This window comes from Oncorhynchus gorbuscha, linkage group LG25 (assembly GCF_021184085.1).
Source record: "Oncorhynchus gorbuscha isolate QuinsamMale2020 ecotype Even-year linkage group LG25, OgorEven_v1.0, whole genome shotgun sequence".
Lineage (NCBI taxonomy): Eukaryota > Metazoa > Chordata > Actinopteri > Salmoniformes > Salmonidae > Oncorhynchus > Oncorhynchus gorbuscha.
The window spans coordinates 51,148,919-51,168,584 of record NC_060197.1 but is presented as its reverse complement, the minus strand read 5'-3'; the positions used below and the strand labels follow the sequence as shown (position 1 = coordinate 51,168,584).

At 42.5% G+C, this 19,666-nt stretch overlaps 1 protein-coding gene across 1 annotated transcript in view; it reads right to left on the bottom strand.

Moving 5' to 3' along the window:
• Positions 1 to 19,666, bottom strand: part of LOC124014258 (NF-X1-type zinc finger protein NFXL1-like) — a gene marked incomplete at its 3' end in the record, with an annotated part of 60,471 nt that overhangs the window by 14,984 nt on the left and 25,821 nt on the right. The window contains 8 exon segments of the mRNA XM_046329068.1: positions 2,975 to 3,134; positions 10,857 to 10,977; positions 13,792 to 13,882; positions 14,389 to 14,511; positions 15,024 to 15,148; positions 16,250 to 16,364; positions 18,175 to 18,275; positions 18,380 to 18,541. Coding sequence (XP_046185024.1) covers positions 2,975 to 3,134; positions 10,857 to 10,977; positions 13,792 to 13,882; positions 14,389 to 14,511; positions 15,024 to 15,148; positions 16,250 to 16,364; positions 18,175 to 18,275; positions 18,380 to 18,541 — 998 coding nt within the window.

The window sequence follows — 19,666 nt, the reverse complement described above, 5'->3', positions numbered from 1 at the left end:
CCTATACTAACCCAGTCCCTATACTAACCCAGTCCCTATACTAACCCAGTCCCTATACTAACCCAGCCCCTATACTAACCCAGTCCCTATACTAACCCAGTCCCTATACTAACCTATACTAACCCAGTCCCTATACTAACCCATACTAACCCAGTCCCTATACTAACCCAGTCCCTACACTAACCCAGTCCCTACACTAACCCAGTCCCTACACTAACCCAGTCCCTACACTAACCCAGTCCCTATACTAACCCAGTCCCTATACTAACCCAGTCCCTATACTAACCCAGTCCCTATACTAACCCAGTCCCTATACTAACCCAATCCCTATACTAACCCAGTCCCTATACTAACCTATACTAACCCAGTCCCTATACTAACCCAGTCCCTACACTAACCTATACTAACCCAGTCCCTATACTAACCCAGTCCCTATACTAACCCAGTCCCTATACTAACCCAGTCCCTATACTAACCTATACTAACCCAGTCCCTATACTAACCCAGTCCCTACACTAACCTATACTAACCCAGTCCCTATACTAACCCAGTCCCTATACTAACCCAGTCCCTACACTAACCCAGTCCCTACACTAACCTATACTAACCCAGTCCCTATACTAACCCAGTCCCTATACTAACCCAGTCCCTACACTAACCTATACTAACCCAGTCCCTATACTAACCCAGTCCCTATACTAACCCAGTCCCTACACTAACCTATACTAACCCAGTCCCTATACTAACCCAGTCCCTATACTAACCCAGTCCCTACACTAACCTATACTAACCCAGTCCCTATACTAACCCAGTCCCTATACTAACCCAGTCCCTACACTAACCTATACTAACCCAGTCCCTATACTAACCCAGTCCCTATACTAACCCAGTCCCTACACTAACCTATACTAACCCAGTCATTATACTAACCCAGTCCCTATACTAACCCAGTCCCTACACTAACCTATACTAACCCAGTCCCTATACTAACCCAGTCCCTATACTAACCCAGTCCCTATACTAACCCAGCCCCTATACTAACCCAGTCCCTACACTAACCTATACTAACCCAGTCCCTATACTAACCCAGTCCCTATACTAACCCAGTCCCTACACTAACCTATACTAACCCAGTCCCTATACTAACCCAGTCCCTATACTAACCCAGTCCCTATACTAACCCAGTCCCTACACTAACCTATACTAACTCAGTCCCTATACTAACCCAGTCCCTATACTAACCCAGTCCCTATACTAACCCAGTCCCTACACTAACCTATACTAACCCAGTCCCTATACTAATCCAGTCCCTATCCTAAACCAGTCCCTATACTAACCCAGTCCCTATACTAACCCAGTCCCTATACTAACCCAGTCCCTATCCTAACCCAGTCCCTATACTAACCCAGTCCCTATACTAACCCGGTCCCTATACTAACCCAGTCCCTATACTAACCTATACTAACCCAGTCCCTATACTAACCTATACTAACCCAGTCCCTATACTAACCTATACTAACCCAGTCCCTATACTAACCCAGTCCCTATACTAACCCAGTCCCTATACTAACCCAGTCCCTATACTAACCTATACTAACCCAGTCCCTATACTAACCCAGTCCCTATACTAACCCAGTCCCTATACTAACCCAGTCCCTATACTAACCCAGTCCCTATACTAACCCATACTAACCCGGTCCCTATACTAACCTATACTAACCCGGTCCCTATACTAACCCGGTCCCTATACTAACCTATACTAACCCAGTCCCTATACTAACCCAGTCCCTATTCTAACCCAGTCCCTATACTAACCCAGTCCCTATTCTAACCCAGTCCCTATACTAACCCAGTCCCTATACTAACCCAGTCCCTATACTAACCCAGTCCCTATACTAACCTATACTAACCCAGTCCCTATACTAACCCAGACAAGGGAAACAGGCCCCTATACTAACCCAGTCCCTATACTAACCCAGACAAGGGAAACAGGCCCCTATACTAACCCAGTCCCTATACTAACCCAGTCCCTATACTAACCCAGACAAGGGAAACAGGCCCCTATACTAACCCAGTCCCTATACTAACCCAGTCCCTATACTAACCCATACTAACCCGGTCCCTATACTAACCTATACTAACCCGGTCCCTATACTAACCCGGTCCCTATACTAACCTATACTAACCCAGTCCCTATACTAACCTATACCAAGTCGCTTTGGATAAAAGCGTCTGCTAAATGGCATATATTATTATAATTATATTATACTAACCCAGTCCCTATACTAACCTATACTAACCCAGTCCCTATACTAACCTATACTAACCCGTATAGGGACCGAATTTATTTATTTAACCTTTATTTAACTTGGCAAGTCAGTTATGAACAAATTCTTATTTTCAATGACGGTCTAGGAACAGTGGGTTAACTGGCCTAGGAACAGTGGGTTAACTGGCCTAGGAACACTGGGTTAACTGGCCTAGGAACACTGGGTTAACTGGTCTAGGAACAGTGGGTTAAATGGTCTAGGAACAGTGGGTTAACTGGCCTAGGAACAGTGGGTTAACTGGCCTAGGAACAGTGGGTTAACTGGCTGTTCAGGGGGCAGAACGACAGATTTGTACCTTGTCAGCTCGGGGATTTGAACTTGCAACCTTCCGGTTACTAGTCCAACGCTCTAACCACTAGGCTACCCTGCCGCCCCCAATAGGACTCCTTGTTATTTTCCATCTCCACTATAAATAACATATGGGTGGCGTTCCAGGCTAGCGGTCTCCTCACAGATCTCACTTCATAAAGCAATCTACAGTCTCCACTATATTTTTACAGACCAATCTCACGCCCCACAGCAGAGTTGATGACCTGGCATCGGTGCCACCTCTGGTGGATCCAATCTAACATCCCCCATTCAGTCATTCTGAAACGCTACCATTCTCTGAAACTGTCCTGTCAGCATGGCACACACACACTCACCCTGTCGCTGGTCTTCACCATAACCTGGTCGTGGCAGGGTTGGGGACAGGGGTGTTGGCATCGTTTCAGGGCCAGGAGACAGGCCTGGCGACAGGGAGGGCAGGGACCAGGGTGACATCGATGGGTCTCTCTGCTGGGGTGGTGGCAGGATGGGGGAGACCTGGTGGGATGATAATCATTTAGACAGAGTGTTTTTTTTGTCTGTCCCTATAATTACTTTTATCTCAAATGTAACATCACAACAACAGCACAACAACATCACAACATCACAACAACAGCACAACAACATCACAACAACAGCACAACATCACAACAACATCACAACATCACAACAACATCACAACAACATCACATCGCAACAACATCGCAACAACATCGCAACAACAACAACATCATCACAACAACAACATCATCATCACAACAACATCACAACAACAACATCACAACAACATCACAACAGCACAACAACAGCACAACAACAGCACAACAACAGCACAACAACATCACAACAGCACAACATCACAACAACATAATCACAACAACAGCACAACAACAGCACAACAACAGCACAACAGCACAACAACATCACAACAACATCACAACAACAGCACAACAACATCACAACAGCACAACAACATCACAACAACACAACATCACAACAACATCACAACAACAGCACAACAGCACAACAACAACAGCACAACATCACAACAACATCACAACAACATCACAACAGTACAACAGCATCACAACAACATCACAACAACATCACAACAACATCACAACAACAGCACAACAACAGCACAACAACAGCACAACAACAGCACAACAACAGCACAACAACACAACAGCACAACAGCACAACAACAACAGCACAACAACAACAGCACAACAACAACAGCACAACAACAACAGCACAACAACAACATCACAACATCACAACATCACAACAGCACAACAACATCACAACAACATCACAACAGCACAACAACAGCACAACAACATCATCACAACAACATCACAACAACATCACAACAACATCACAACAACATCACAACAACATCACAACAACATCACAACAACATCACAACAACAGCACAACAGCACAACAGCACAACGTGGGCACAAATACAACAATGTCAATCACAATCAATATATCACTTTAACACATTGTTGAATAACAGTGAAGACATCAAAACACATCTATCACTCCAGTGTTAATGCTAAATTGTCATTACTTCGTCACCACGGCCAATTTTTTGCCTTACCTCCCTAATCGTACTACATTTGCACACTGCACATAGATTTCTCTACTGTATTATTGACTGTATGTTTGTTTATGTGTAACTCTGTGTTGTTGTTTGTGTCACACTGCTTTGCTTCATCTTGACCAGGTCGCAGTTGTAATAATAATAATAATATATGCCATTTAGCAGACGCTTTTATCCAAAGCGACTTACAGTCATGTGTGCATACATTCTACGTATGGGTGGTCCCGGGGATCGAACCCACTACCCTGGCGTTACAAGCACCATGCTCTACCAACTGAGCTACAGAACTTGTTCTCAACTGGCCTAACTGGTTAAATAAAGGGTTATATATATATAAATACCTGGTTAAATAAAGGGTTATATATATAAATACCTGGTTAAATAAAGGGTTAGGGTTATATATATAAATACCTGGTTAAATAAAGGGTTAGGGTTATATATATAAATACCTGGTTAAATAAAGGGTTATATATATAAATACCTGGTTAAATAAAGGGTTAGGGTTATATATATAAATACCTGGTTAAATAAAGGGTTATATATATAAATACCTGGTTAAATAAAGGGTTATGGTTATATATATAAATACCTGGTTAAATAAAGGGTTAGGGTTATATATATAAAAACATGGTTAAAAAAGGGTTATATATATAAATACCTGGTTAAATAAAGGGTTATATATATATAAATACCTGGTTAAATAAAGGGTTATATATATAAATACCTGGTTAAATAAAGGGTTATATATATAAATACCTGGTTAAATAAAGGGTTAGGGTTATATATAAATACCTGGTTAAATAAAGGGTTATATAGATAAATACCTGGTTAAATAAAGGGTTAGGGTTATATAATAAATACCTGGTTAAATAAAGGGTTAGGGTTATATATATAAATACCTGGTTAAATAAAGGGTTATATATATAAATACCTGGTTAAATAAAGGGCTAGGGTGGTATATATATATATATAAATACCTGGTTAAATAAAGGGTTATATATATAAATACCTGGTTAAATAAAGGGTTAGGGTTATATATATATAAATACCTGGTTAAATAAAGGGTTATATATATATAAATACCTGGTTAAATAAAGGGTTATATATATAAATACCTGGTTAAATAAAGGGTTAGGGTTATATATATAAATACCTGGTTAAATAAAGGGTTATATATATAAATACCTGGTTAAATAAAGGGTTATATATAAATACCTGGTTAAATAAAGGGTTATATATATATAAATACCTGGTTAAATAAAGGGTTATATATATAAATACCTGGTTAAATAAAGGGTTATATATATAAATACCTGGTTAAATAAAGGGTTATATATATAAATACCTGGTTAAATAAAGGGTTAGGGTTATATATATATAAATACCTGGTTAAATAAAGGGTTATATATATAAATACCTGGTTAAATAAAGGGTTATATATATAAATACCTGGTTAAATAAAGGGTTATATATATAAATACCTGGTTAAATAAAGGTTTAGGGTTATATATATATATAAATACCTGGTTAAATAAGGGGTTATATATATAAATATCTGGTTAAATAAAGGGTTATATATATAAATACCTGGTTAAATAAAGGGTTATATATATAAATACCTGGTTAAATAAAGGGTTATATATATAAATACCTGGTTAAATAAAGGGTTATATATATAAATACCTGGTTAAATAAAGGGTTAGGGTTATATAAATACCTGGTTAAATAAAAGGTTATATATATAAATACCTGGTTAAATAAAGGGTTAGGGTTATATATATAAATACCTGGTTAAATAAAGAGTTATATATATAAATACCTGGTTAAATAAAGAGTTATATATATAAATACCTGGTTAAATAAAGGGTTAGGGTTATATATATAAAAACCTGGTTAAATAAAGGTTATATATATAAATACCTGGTTAAATAAAGGGTTATATATATAAAAACCTGGTTAAATAAAGGTTATATATATAAATACCTGGTTAAATAAAGGGTTATATATATATAAATACCTGGTTAAATAAAGGGTTATATATATAAATACCTGGTTAAATAAAGGGTTAGGGTTATATATATAAATACCTGGTTAAATAAAGGGTTATATATAAATACCTGGTTAAATAAAGGGTTATATATAAATACCTGGTTAAATAAAGGGTTATATATAAATACCTGGTTAAATAAAGGGTTATATATATAAATACCTGGTTAAATAAAGGGTTATATATATAAATACCTGGTTAAATAAAGGGTTATATATATAAATACCTGGTTAAATAAAGGGTTATATATATAAATACCTGGTTAAATAAAGGGTTATATATATAAATACCTGGTTAAATAAAGGGTTATATATAAATACCTGGTTAAATAAAGGGTTAGGGTTATATATATAAATACCTGGTTAAATAAAGGGTTATATATATAAATACCTGGTTAAATAAAAGGTTATATATATATACCTGGTTAAATAAAGGGTTATATATATAAATACCTGGTTAAATAAAGGGTTATATATATAAATACAATACCTGGTTAAATAAAGGGTTAGGGTTATATAAATACCTGGTTAAATAAAGGGTTAGGGTTATATAAATACCTGGTTAAATAAAAGGTTATATATATATATACCTGGTTAAATAAAGGGTTATATATATAAATACCTGGTTAAATAAAGGGTTATATATAAATACCTGGTTAAATAAAGGGTTAGGGTTATATATATAAATACCTGGTTAAATAAAAGGTTATATATATATATACCTGGTTAAATAAAGGGTTATATATATAAATACCTGGTTAAATAAAGGGTTATATATATAAATACAATACCTGGTTAAATAAAGGGTTATATATATAAATACCTGGTTAAATAAAGGGTTATATATATAAATACAATACCTGGTTAAATAAAGGGTTATATATATAAATACCTGGTTAAATAAAGGGTTAGGGTTATATATATATAAATACCTGGTTAAATAAAGGGTTATATATATAAATACCTGGTTAAATAAAGGGTTATATATATAAATACCTGGTTAAATAAAGGGTTAGGGTTATATATATATAAATACCTGGTTAAATAAAGGGTTATATATATAAATGCCTGGTTAAATAAAGGGTTAGGGTTATATATATATATATAAATACCTGGTTAAATAAAGGGTTATATATATAAATACCTGGTTAAATAAAGGGTTATATATATATAAATACCTGGTTAAATAAAGGGTTATATATATAAATACCTGGTTAAATAAAGGGTTATATATATAAATACCTGGTTAAATAAAGGGTTAGTGTTATATTATAAATACCTGGTTAAATAAAGGTTAGGGTTATATATATAAATACCTGGTTAAATAAAGGGTTATATATATAAATACCTGGTTAAATAAAGGGTTATATATATAAATACAATACCTGGTTAAATAAAGAGTTATATATATAAATACCTGGTTAAATAAAGGGTTAGGGTTATATATATAAAAACCTGGTTAAATAAAGGGTTATATATATAAATACCTGGTTAAATAAAGGGTTATATATATAAATACCTGGTTAAATAAAGGGTTAGGGTTATATATATATAAATACCTGGTTAAATAAAGGGTTATATATATAAATACCTGGTTAAATAAAGGGTTATATATATAAATACAATACCTGGTTAAATAAAGAGTTATATATATAAATACCTGGTTAAATAAAGGGTTAGGGTTATATATATAAAAACCTGGTTAAATAAAGGGTTATATATATAAATACCTGGTTAAATAAAGGGTTATATATATAAATACCTGGTTAAATAAAGGGTTAGGGTTATATATATAAAAACCTGGTTAAATAAAGGGTTATATATATAAATACCTGGTTAAATAAAGGGTTATATATATAAATACCTGGTTAAATAAAGGGTTATATATATAAATACCTGGTTAAATAAAGGGTTAGGGTTATATATATATAAATACCTGGTTAAATAAAGGGTTATATATATAAATGCCTGGTTAAATAAAGGGTTAGGGTTATATATATATATATATAAATACCTGGTTAAATAAAGGGTTATATATATAAATACCTGGTTAAATAAAGGGTTATATATATAAATACCTGGTTAAATAAAGGGTTAGGGTTATATATATATATATAAATACCTGGTTAAATAAAGGGTTATATATATATATATAAATACCTGGTTAAATAAAGGGTTATATATATAAATACCTGGTTAAATAAAGGGTTATATATATATATATATAAATACCTGGTTAAATAAAGGGTTATATATATAAATACCTGGTTAAATAAAGGGTTATATATATATATACCTGGTTAAATAAAGGGTTATATATATAAATACCTGGTTAAATAAAGGGTTATATATATAAATACCTGGTTAAATAAAGGGTTAGTGTTATATATATAAATACCTGGTTAAATAAAGGTTAGGGTTATATATATAAATACCTGGTTAAATAAAGGGTTAGTGTTATATATATATAAATACCTGGTTAAATAAAGGGTTAGGTTTATATATATATATATATACCTGGTTAAATAAAGGGTTAGGGTTATATATATAAATACCTGGTTAAATAAAGGGTTAGGGTTATATATATAAATACCTGGTTAAATAAAGGGTTATATATATAAATACCTGGTTAAATAAAGGGTTAGGATTATATAAATACCTGGTTAAATAAAGGGTTATATATATAAATACCTGGTTAAATAAAGGGTTATATATAAATACCTGGTTAAATAAAGGGTTAGGGTTATATATATAAATACCTGGTTAAATAAAGGGTTAGGGTTATATATATAAATACCTGGTTAAATAAAGGGTTATATATATAAATACCTGGTTAAATAAAGGGTTATATATATAAATACCTGGTTAAATAAAGGGTTAGGGTTATATATATAATATATGCCATTTAGCAGACGCTTTTATCCAAAGCGACTTACAGTCATGTGTGCATACATTCTACGTATGGGTGGTCCCGGGGATCGAACCCACTACCCTGGCGTTACAAGCGCCATGCTCTACCAACTGAGCTACAGAAGGACCACATATAAATACCTGGTTAAATAAAGGGTTATATATATAAATACCTGGTTAAATAAAGGGTTAGGGTTATATATAAATACCTGGTTAAATAAAGGGTTAGGGTTATATATAAATACCTGGTTAAATAAAGGGTTATATATATATAAATACCTGGTTAAATAAAGGGTTATATATATAAATACCTGGTTAAATAAAGGGTTAGGGTTATATATATATATAAATACCTGGTTAAATAAAGGGTTAGGGTTATATATATATATAAATACCTGGTTAAATAAAGGGTTAGGGTTATATATATATAAATACCTGGTTAAATAAAGGGTTAGGGTTATATATATATAAATACCTGGTTAAATAAAGGGTTAGGGTTATATATATATATAAATACCTGGTTAAATAAAGGGTTAGGGTTATATATACAAATACCTGGTTAAATAAAGGGTTAGGGTTATATATATATAAATACCTGGTTAAATAAAGGGTTAGGGTTATATATATAAATACCTGGTAAAAAAAAACATATCCTGGTCGAATTACCGCCTAAGGCTCCCACAGATTTTATTAGTCAGTCTAAGGCTCCCACAGATTTTATTAGTCAGTCTAAGGCTCCCACAGATTTTATTAGTCAGTCTAAGGCTCCCACAGATTTTATTAGTCAGTCTAAGGCTCCCACAGATTTTATTAGTCAGTCTAAGGCTCCCACAGATTTTATTAGTCAGTCTAAGGCTCCCACAGATTTTATTAGTCAGTCTAAGGCTCCCACAGATTTTATTAGTCAGTCTAAGGCTCCCACAGATTTTATTAGTCAGTCTAAGGCTCCCACAGATTTTATTAGTCAGTCTAAGGCTCCCACAGATTTTATTAGTCAGTCTAAGGCTCCCACAGATTTTATTAGTCAGTCTAAGGCTCCCACAGATTTTATTAGTCTCATATTAAAAACATTTCTCTTTACCTAAATGTCTCTCCGCTGTCAAGAAGGGGTAAAATGTTTGGCCCGTTTGGTGTGTGGGGGCGAGGTATGGATGTGGGTACTACTGCCACGCGTCGACCCGTGTGTGTGTCTGGATGATGTCCCGTGTGTGTGTGTCGACCCGTGTGTGTGTCTGGATGATGTCCTGTGTGTGTGTGTCGACCCGTGTGTGTGTCTGGATGATGTCCCGTGTGTGTGTCTGGATGATGTCCCGTGTGTGTGTGTCGACCCGTGTGTGTGTCTGGATGATGTCCTGTGTGTGTGTGTTGACCCGTGTGTGTGTCTGGATGATGTCCCGTGTGTGTGTCTGGATGATGTCCCGTGTGTGTGTGTCGACCCGTGTGTGTGTGTCGACCCGTGTGTGTGTGTCGACCCGTGTGTGTATCTGGATGATGTCCCGTGTGTGTGTGTCGACCCGTGTGTGTGTGTCGACCCGTGTGTGTGTGTTGACCCGTGTGTGTGTCTGGATGATGTCCCGTGTGTGTGTCTGGATGATGTCCCGTGTGTGTGTGTCGACCCGTGTGTGTGTCTGGATGATGTCCCGTGTGTTTGTTACCTGCACAGTTCTTTACAGCGTGGGGGCTTGGTACTCCTCTCCCTCCCACAGGGAACAGTCAGAGAGGTGGATTCACACACACACTTCACATCCACCGTCTCTGGACAGGGATAGCAGCTGCCTGTAACACACAGAACCTTGTTTTACTACATGGTAAACCAACACCCCACTGAGAACAACCATCACTCATCTCACAGGTTCCCATCCCTCCTAGAGGGGGTTCCATCTCTCCTAGAGGGATGTATCCAGCCTCGTTATCACCTGGTACCCCCTGTACCCAGCCTCGTTATCACCTGGTACCCCCTGTACCCAGCCTCGTTATCACCTGGTACCCCCTGTACCCAGCCTCGTTATCACCTGGTACCCCCTGTACCCAGCCTCGTTATCACCTGGTACCCCCGTATCCAGCCTCGTTATCACCTGGTACCCCCGTATCCAGCCTCGTTATCACCTGGTACCCCCGTATCCAGCCTCGTTATCACCTGGTACCCCGTATCCAGCCTCGTTATCACCTGGTACCCCGTATCCAGCCTCGTTATCACCTGGTACCCCGTATCCAGCCTCGTTATCACCTGGTACCCCGTATCCAGCCTCGTTATCACCTGGTACCCCGTATCCAGCCTCGTTATCACCTGGTACCCCCGTATCCAGCCTCGTTATCACCTGGTACCCCCGTATCCAGCCTCGTTATCACCTGGTACCCCTGTATCCAGCCTCGTTATCACCTGGTACCCCTGTATCCAGCCTCGTTATCACCTGGTACCCCTGTATCCAGCCTCGTTATCACCTGGTACCCCTGTATCCAGCCTCGTTATCACCTGGTACCCCTGTATCCAGCCTCGTTATCACCTGGTACCCCTGTATCCAGCCTCGTTATCACCTGGTACCCCTGTATCCAGCCTCGTTATCACCTGGTACCCCTGTATCCAAGCCTCGTTATCACCTGGTACCCCTGCATCCAGCCTCGTTATCACCTGGTACCCCTGTATCCCCTGTATCCAGCCTCGTTATCACCTGGTTCCCCTGTATCCAGCCTCGTTATCACCCCTGTATCCCCTGTACCCCTGTATCCAGCCTCGTTATCACCTGGTATCACCTGGTACCCCTGTATCCAGCCCCGTTATCACCTGGTTCCCCTGTATCCAGCCTCGTTATCACCCCTGTACATAGCCTACCTGATGTATTGTGGGTTAGGGGCTTGTCAGTCACCTGTTGTATTCTGGGTTAGGGGCTTGTCAGTCAGCTGTTGCATTGTGGGTTAGGGGCTTGTCAGTCAGCTGTTGCATTGTGGGTTAGGGGCTTGTCAGTCAGCTGTTGCATTGTGTGTTAGGGGCTTGTCAGTCAGCTGTTGCATTGTGTGTTAGGGGCTTGTCAGTCAGCTGTTGCATTGTGGGTTAGGGGCTTGTCAGTCAGCTGTTGCATTGTGGGTTAGGGGCTTGTCAGTCAGCTGTTGCATTGTGTGTTAGGGGCTTGTCAGTCAGCTGTTGCATTGTGGGTTAGGGGCTTGTCAGTCAGCTGTTGCATTGTGGGTTAGGGGCTTGTCAGTCAGCTGTTGTATTCGGCCATGTGATGTGATCTAAAGTCAGACGAGGTCCAGAGTATTAAAATGGATTGACCTTACAGACGGGTTCCATTGTCCCCCTCAACAATAGTTTTGAAAAACAACCTTTGTAACCACAGTGTGTGTCTCTCTGCGAGATGTGTGTGTGTGTCTCTGCGAGGTGCGTGCGTGTGTGTGTGTCTGCGAGGTGCGTGTGTGTGTCTCTCTGCGAGGTGTGTGTGTGTGTCTCTCTGCGAGGTGTGTGTGTGTGTCTCTCTGCGAGGTGTGTGTGTGTGTCTCTCTGCGAGGTGTGTGTGTGTGTCTCTCTGCGAGGTGTGTGTGTGTGTCTCTCTGCGAGGTGTGTGTGTGTGTCTCTCTGCGAGGTGTGTGTGTGTGTCTCTGCGAGGTGTGTGTGTGTCTCTCTGCGAGGTGTGTGTGTCTCTCTGCGAGGTGTGTGTGTCTCTCTGCGAGGTGTGTGTGTCTCTCTGCGAGGTGTGTGTGTCTCTCTGCGAGGTGTGTGTGTCTCTCTGCGAGGTGTGTGTGTCTCTCTGCGAGGTGTGTGTGTCTCTCTGCGAGGTGTGTGTGTCTCTCTGCGAGGTGTGTGTGTCTCTCTGCGAGGTGTGTGTGTCTCTTTGCGAGGTGTGTGTGTCTCTCTGCGAGGTGTGTGTGTCTCTCTGCGAGGTGTGTGTGTCTCTCTCTGCGAGGTGTGTGTCTCTCTCTGCGAGGTGTGTGTGTCTCTCTGCGAGGTGTGTGTGTCTCTCTGCGAGGTGTGTGTGTCTCTCTGCGAGGTGTGTGTGTGGTCCGTTCCACTCCATCAGTGTATATATGACCTACCACCATCAGCTAACTGATAACCTATCAACGCCGTGTCCCAAACCTTTTCCCCAGGCGGCACAGCGCCCGCCCAAAGGTCAGCCAATGTGAACAGAGACGAGGAGGGTGAATAAATTAGCACTGTTTCTCCGAACGCCTGTTATCAGCCAATCACATCACAGCACAGAAAACAATAAACTACACAAGAGACAAAGGAGAGGAAGGGACCAGACACACCACATACACACGCAGCACGGACGGACGGACAGACAGACACAGAGAGAGACACACACACAGAGAGAGAGACAGACACATTATTGACTAGTTAACCCAGTCGTGTCGGTAAGCTGGGGAACATTCCATGATTGACTAATATGCTGTGTTACCTTGGTGACAGACGGCCCTCCTGACAATGTGACTAACATGCTGTGTTGCCTTGGTGACAGACGGCCCTCCTGACAATGTGACTAACATGCTGTGTTACCTTGGTGACAGACGGCCCTCCTGACAATGTGACTAACATGCTGTGTTGCCTTGGTGACAGACGGCCCTCCTGACAATGTGACTAACATGCTGTGTTACCTTGGTGACAGACAGAGGGACATTTGTGGTTTCGGCAGCCCAGCGATCGTCCACAGCTCTGGTCACATGGCGGGCAGTTACCAGAGCAGCACTGTCAACACAGAAACCTAGTCCTTTAACCAACCTCAGGGGGGGTGGGACATAACTCAGGGGGTGGGACATAACTCAGGGGGGTGGGACAGAACTCAGGAGGGGGGAGATAATTCAGGGGGGGAGATAATTCAGGGGGGATAATTCAGGGGGGATAATTCAGGGGGGAGATAATTCAGGGGGGGGATAGGCAGAACACAGGGGGGGACAGAGCCCAGGGGGGACAGAGCCCAGGGGGGGGCAGGCAGAACCCAGGGGGGGGAGATAACTCAGGGGGGGGGGGGACAGGCAGAACCCAGGGGGAGGCAGAACTCAGGGGGGGGGGTACATAATTCAGGGGGGGGTAAGAACTCAGGGGGGGACAGAACTCGGGGGGGGGGGACAGGCAGAACCAAGGGGGGACAGAACCCAGGGGGGACAGGCAGAACCCAGGAGGGGGGACAGAACCCAGGAGGGGGACAGAACCCAGGAGGGGGGACAGAACCCAGGAGGGGGGACAGAACTCACCTTCCTCCTGCACTGATGCCGTGAACAGCCTCTGGTGTTGGGGCATTTAGACTCACAAAGGTACTCCTTATGACAGGGCATGAGACGCGTGTATTTCCCACAGCGACACTGCTTCTCTACCTCCTGGGGGGGGCAGAGGGAATTAAATAAAAGATACCATTTGTTGTGTGTTGGTTGGATGGATGGAGCTAGAGCCCTGGAGCTAGAGTCCTGGAGCTAGAGTCCTGGAGCTAGAGTCCCGGAGCTAGAGTCCCGGAGCTAGAGTCCCGGAGCTAGAGTCCCGGAGCTAGAGTCCCGGGAGCTAGAGTCCCGGGAGCTAGAGTCCCGGGAGCTAGAGTCCGGGAGCTAGAGTCCGGGAGCTAGAGTCCGGGAGCTAGAGTCCGGGAGCTAGAGTCCGGGAGCTAGAGTCCGGGAGCTAGAGTCCGGGAGCTAGAGTCCTAGAGCTAGAGTCCTGGAGCTAGAGTCCTGAAGCTAGAGTCCTGAAGCTAGAGTCCTGAAGCTAGAGTCCTAGAGCTAGAGTCCTAGAGCTAGAGTCCTAGAGCTAGAGTCCTAGAGCTAGAGCCCTAGAGCTAGAGTCCTGGATAAACTAAAGTTAACTAAAAGTCAACTGTAAAATGGAATATGAGTTTATTAACCTGTCTGCAGGTTTCACAGGCCCCTCTGTGACACCTCATGGAACAGGTGTGTAAGCCACATTCCATCACCTTGTCACAGGTGTCACCACAGGTAGGGACATCCTCAGTACAGGGGAGAGAACTCTCTGGAACACAGAGAGAGACAAGAGGACAGAGACTAAGAACGTGAACGCAGAGACTCAGAGACAAGAGGACAGAGACTAAGAATGTGAACACAGAGAGAGTCAGAGACGAAGACAGAGACTAAGAACGTGAACACAGAGAGTCAGAGGACAGAGACTAAGAACGTGAACACACAGAGAGTCAGAGGACAGAGACTAAGAACGTGAACACACAGAGAGTCAGAGGACAGAGACTAAGAACGTGAACGCAGAGACTCAGAGACAAGAGGACAGAGACTAAGAATGTGAACACAGAGAGAGTCAGAGACGAAGACAGAGACTAAGAACGTGAACACAGAGAGTCAGAGGACAGAGACTAAGAACGTGAACACACAGAGAGTCAGAGGACAGAGACTAAGAACGTGAACACACAGAGAGTCAGAGGACAGAGACTAAGAACGTGAACACACAGAGAGTCAGAGGACAGAGACTAAGAACGTGAACACACAGAGAGTCAGAGGACAGAGACTAAGAACGTGAACACACAGAGAGTCAGAGGACAGAGACTAAGAACGTGAACACACAGAGAGTCAGAGGACAGAGACTAAGAACGTGAACACACAGAGAGTCAGAGGACAGAGACTAAGAACGTGAACGCAGAGACTCAGAGACAAGAGGACAGAGACTAAAACGTGAACACAGAGAGTCAGAGGACAGAGACTAAGAACGTGAACACACAGAGAGTCAGAGGACAGAGACTAAGAACGTGAACACACAGAGAGTCAGAGGACAGAGACTAAGAACGTGAACACACAGAGAGTCAGAGGACAGAGACTAAGAACGTGAACACACAGAGAGTCAGAGGACAGAGACTAAGAACGTGAACACAGAGAGAGTCAGAGGACAGAGACTAAGAACGTGAACACACAGAGAGTCAGAGGACAGAGACTAAGAACGTGAACACAGAGAGTCAGAGACAAGAGGACAGAGACTAAGAACGTGAACACACAGAGAGTCAGAGGACAGAGACTAAGAACGTGAACACACAGAGAGTCAGAGGACAGAGACTAAGAACGTGAACACAGAGAGTCAGAGGACAGGGAAGGCGAAGGTGTGTTATCTTACTTGACTTGCCGCAGGGACAGGCTCTGTTGCCAGATCGAGGACACGCCCCACACAGACCTGAATGACACATTCTCTCACATGTATGATTACCACAGGAGAGAGGACGACCACACGGCTAGAGACAGAAGACAGGGAGACATGGAGACAGGAGACAGGAGGCAGGAGACAGGGAGACAGGTCAAACAGGAGAATTCTCATGTACTGATTCAAGGAATCTTCCGAGGGAATTTGGAGAAATTCACCAGAATGTGGCAACCATAAATAGGACAGGGCTGTATGTATTCAGGTGTGTTACCTGTTGACAGGGCTGTATGTATTCAGGTGTGTTACCTGTTGACAGGGCTGTATGTATTCAGGTGTGTTACCTGTTGACAGGGCTGTATGTATTCAGGTGTGTTACCTGTTGACAGGGCTGTATGTATTCAGGTGTGTTACCTGTTGACAGGGCTGTATGTATTCAGGTGTGTTACCTGTTGACAGGGCTGTATGTATTCAGGTGTGTTACCTGTTGACAGGGCTGTATGTATTCAGGTGTGTTACCTGTTGACAGGGCTGTATGTATTCAGGTGTGTTACCTGTTGACAGGGCTGTATGTATTCAGGTGTGTTACCTGTTGACAGGGCTGTATGTATTCAGGTGTGTTACCTGTTGACAGGGCTGTATGTATTCAGGTGTGTTACCTGTTGACAGGGCTGTATGTATTCAGGTGTGTTACCTGTTGACAGGGCTGTATGTATTCAGGTGTGTTACCTGTTGACAGGGCTGTATGTATTCAGGTGTGTTACCTGTTGGTAGTGCCACACAGGGCTGTATGTATTCAGGTGTGTTACCTGTTGGTAGGGCTGTATGTATTCAGGTGTGTTACCTGTTGACAGGGCTGTATGTATTCAGGTGTGTTACCTGTTGACAGGGCTGTATGTATTCAGGTGTGTTACCTGTTGACAGGGCTGTATGTATTCAGGTGTGTTACCTGTTGACAGGGCTGTATGTATTCAGGTGTGTTACCTGTTGACAGGGCTGTATGTATTCAGGTGTGTTACCTGTTGACAGGGCTGTATGTATTCAGGTGTGTTACCTGTTGACAGGGCTGTATGTATTCAGGTGTGTTACCTGTTGACAGGGCTGTATGTATTCAGGTGTGTTACCTGTTGACAGGGCTGTATGTATTCAGGTGTGTTACCTGTTGACAGGGCTGTATGTATTCAGGTGTGTTACCTGTTGACAGGGTTGTATGTATTCAGGTGTGTTACCTGTTGACAGGGCTGTATGTATTCAGGTGTGTTACCTGTTGACAGGGCTGTATGTATTCAGGTGTGTTACCTGTTGACAGGGCTGTATGTATTCAGGTGTGTTACCTGTTGACAGGGCTGTATGTATTCAGGTGTGTTACCTGTTGACAGGGCTGTATGTATTCAGGTGTGTTACCTGTTGACAGGGCTGTATGTATTCAGGTGTGTTACCTGTTGACAGGGCTGTATGTATTCAGGTGTGTTACCTGTTGACAGGGCTGTATGTATTCAGGTGTGTTACCTGTTGACAGGGCTGTATGTATTCAGGTGTGTTACCTGTTGACAGGGCTGTATGTATTCAGGTGTGTTACCTGTTGACAGGGCTGTATGTATTCAGGTGTGTTACCTGTTGACAGGGCTGTATGTATTCAGGTGTGTTACCTGTTGACAGGGCTGTATGTATTCAGGTGTGTTACCTGTTGACAGGGCTGTATGTATTCAGGTGTGTTACCTGTTGACAGGGCTGTATGTATTCAGGTGTGTTACCTGTTGACAGGGCTGTATGTATTCAGGTGTGTTACCTGTTGACAGGGCTGTATGTATTCAGGTGTGTTACCTGTTGACAGTGCCACACAGGGCTGTATGTATTCAGGTGTGTTACCTGTTGACAGGGCTGTATGTATTCAGGTGTGTTACCTGTTGACAGTGCCACACAGGGCTGGCACACTGTCTCTCTGCCTCCTCCTGTCCACAGACACACCTCTGGACACTGACCCTCGGACACGGCTCACACACACCTGAGGCAGACGGGTTGTATCAATACAGATCAATAAACTATTTCAACATCACCTCCATGGTTACCGAGTCATTGATAAACTCCACTGCCTGTTCTCAGGGTTACCTGAGTGACAGCTGCTGTGACAGGCGTGTTGTTTACAGGGCAGAGTCTTGCCACAGGTCTTCTGACAGCTCCAGGGCTTGTTGCTACAGCGACGCGGGACGGGCATGGCCTTAGAACACATACAGCTGACTGATACCATCTTAGGACAAGGTGGGCAGGGACCTGGAAGACGAGAGGGTTCAACATGTTTACGCACCAATGTATCGACATCAAACAAAACTTTGACTTGGCGCTCTTGTACCGCTTGCCGTGCATTGGAGAGAGAACAGTCTATGACTGGGGGTGGTTGGAGTCTTTGACAGTATTTTGGGCCTTCTTCTGACACCGCCTGGTATAGAGGTCCTGGATGACAGGAAGCTTGGCCCCAGTGATGTACTGGGCCTAACGCACTACCCTCTGTAGCGCCTTCCTCTGACACCGCCTGGTATAGAGGTCCTGGATGGCAGGAAGCCTGGCCCCAGTGATGTACTGGGCCTAACGCACTACCCTCTGTAGCGCCTTCCTCTGACTCCGCCTGGTATAGAGGTCCTGGATGGCAGGAAGCCTGGCCCCAGTGATGTACTGGGCCTAACGCACTACCCTCTGTAGCGCCTTCCTCTGACACCGCCTGGTATAGAGGTCCTGGGTGACAGGAAGCTTGGCCCCAGTGATGTACTGGGCCTAACGCACTACCCTCTGTAGCGCCTTCCTCTGACACCGCCTGGTATAGAGGTCCTGGATGGCAGGAAGCCTGGCCCCAGTGATGTACTGGGCCTAACGCACTACCCTCTGTAGCGCCTTCCTCTGACACCGCCTGGTATAGAGGTCCTGGATGGCAGGAAGCCTGGCCCCTTTTGAGGATCTGGGGATCCATGCCAAATCTTTTCAGTTTCCTGAGGGGAAATAGGTTTTGTTGTGCCGTCTTCGACTGTCTTGGTGTGTTTTGATCATGTTCGTTTGTTGGTGATGTGGACGCCAAGGGACTTGAAGGTCTCGAATCGCTCCACTACAGCCCCGACAATGTTAAAGCTCCTTTGTCTTGCTCACATTGAGAGGTTGCTGTCCTGGCACCACACTGAGTCAGGGAGAGGTTGAAAATGTCAGTGAAGACAGTTGATGGTTGGTCCACGCATGCTTTGAGTACACGTCCTCGTAATCTGTCTGGCCCAGTGGCCTTGTGAATGTTAACCTGTTTAAAGGTCTTACTCACATCGGCTATCGAGAGCGTTATCACACAGTTGTCCGGAACAGCTGGTTCTCTCATGCATGTTTCAGTGTTGCTTGCCTCGAAAGCGAGCATAAAAGGCA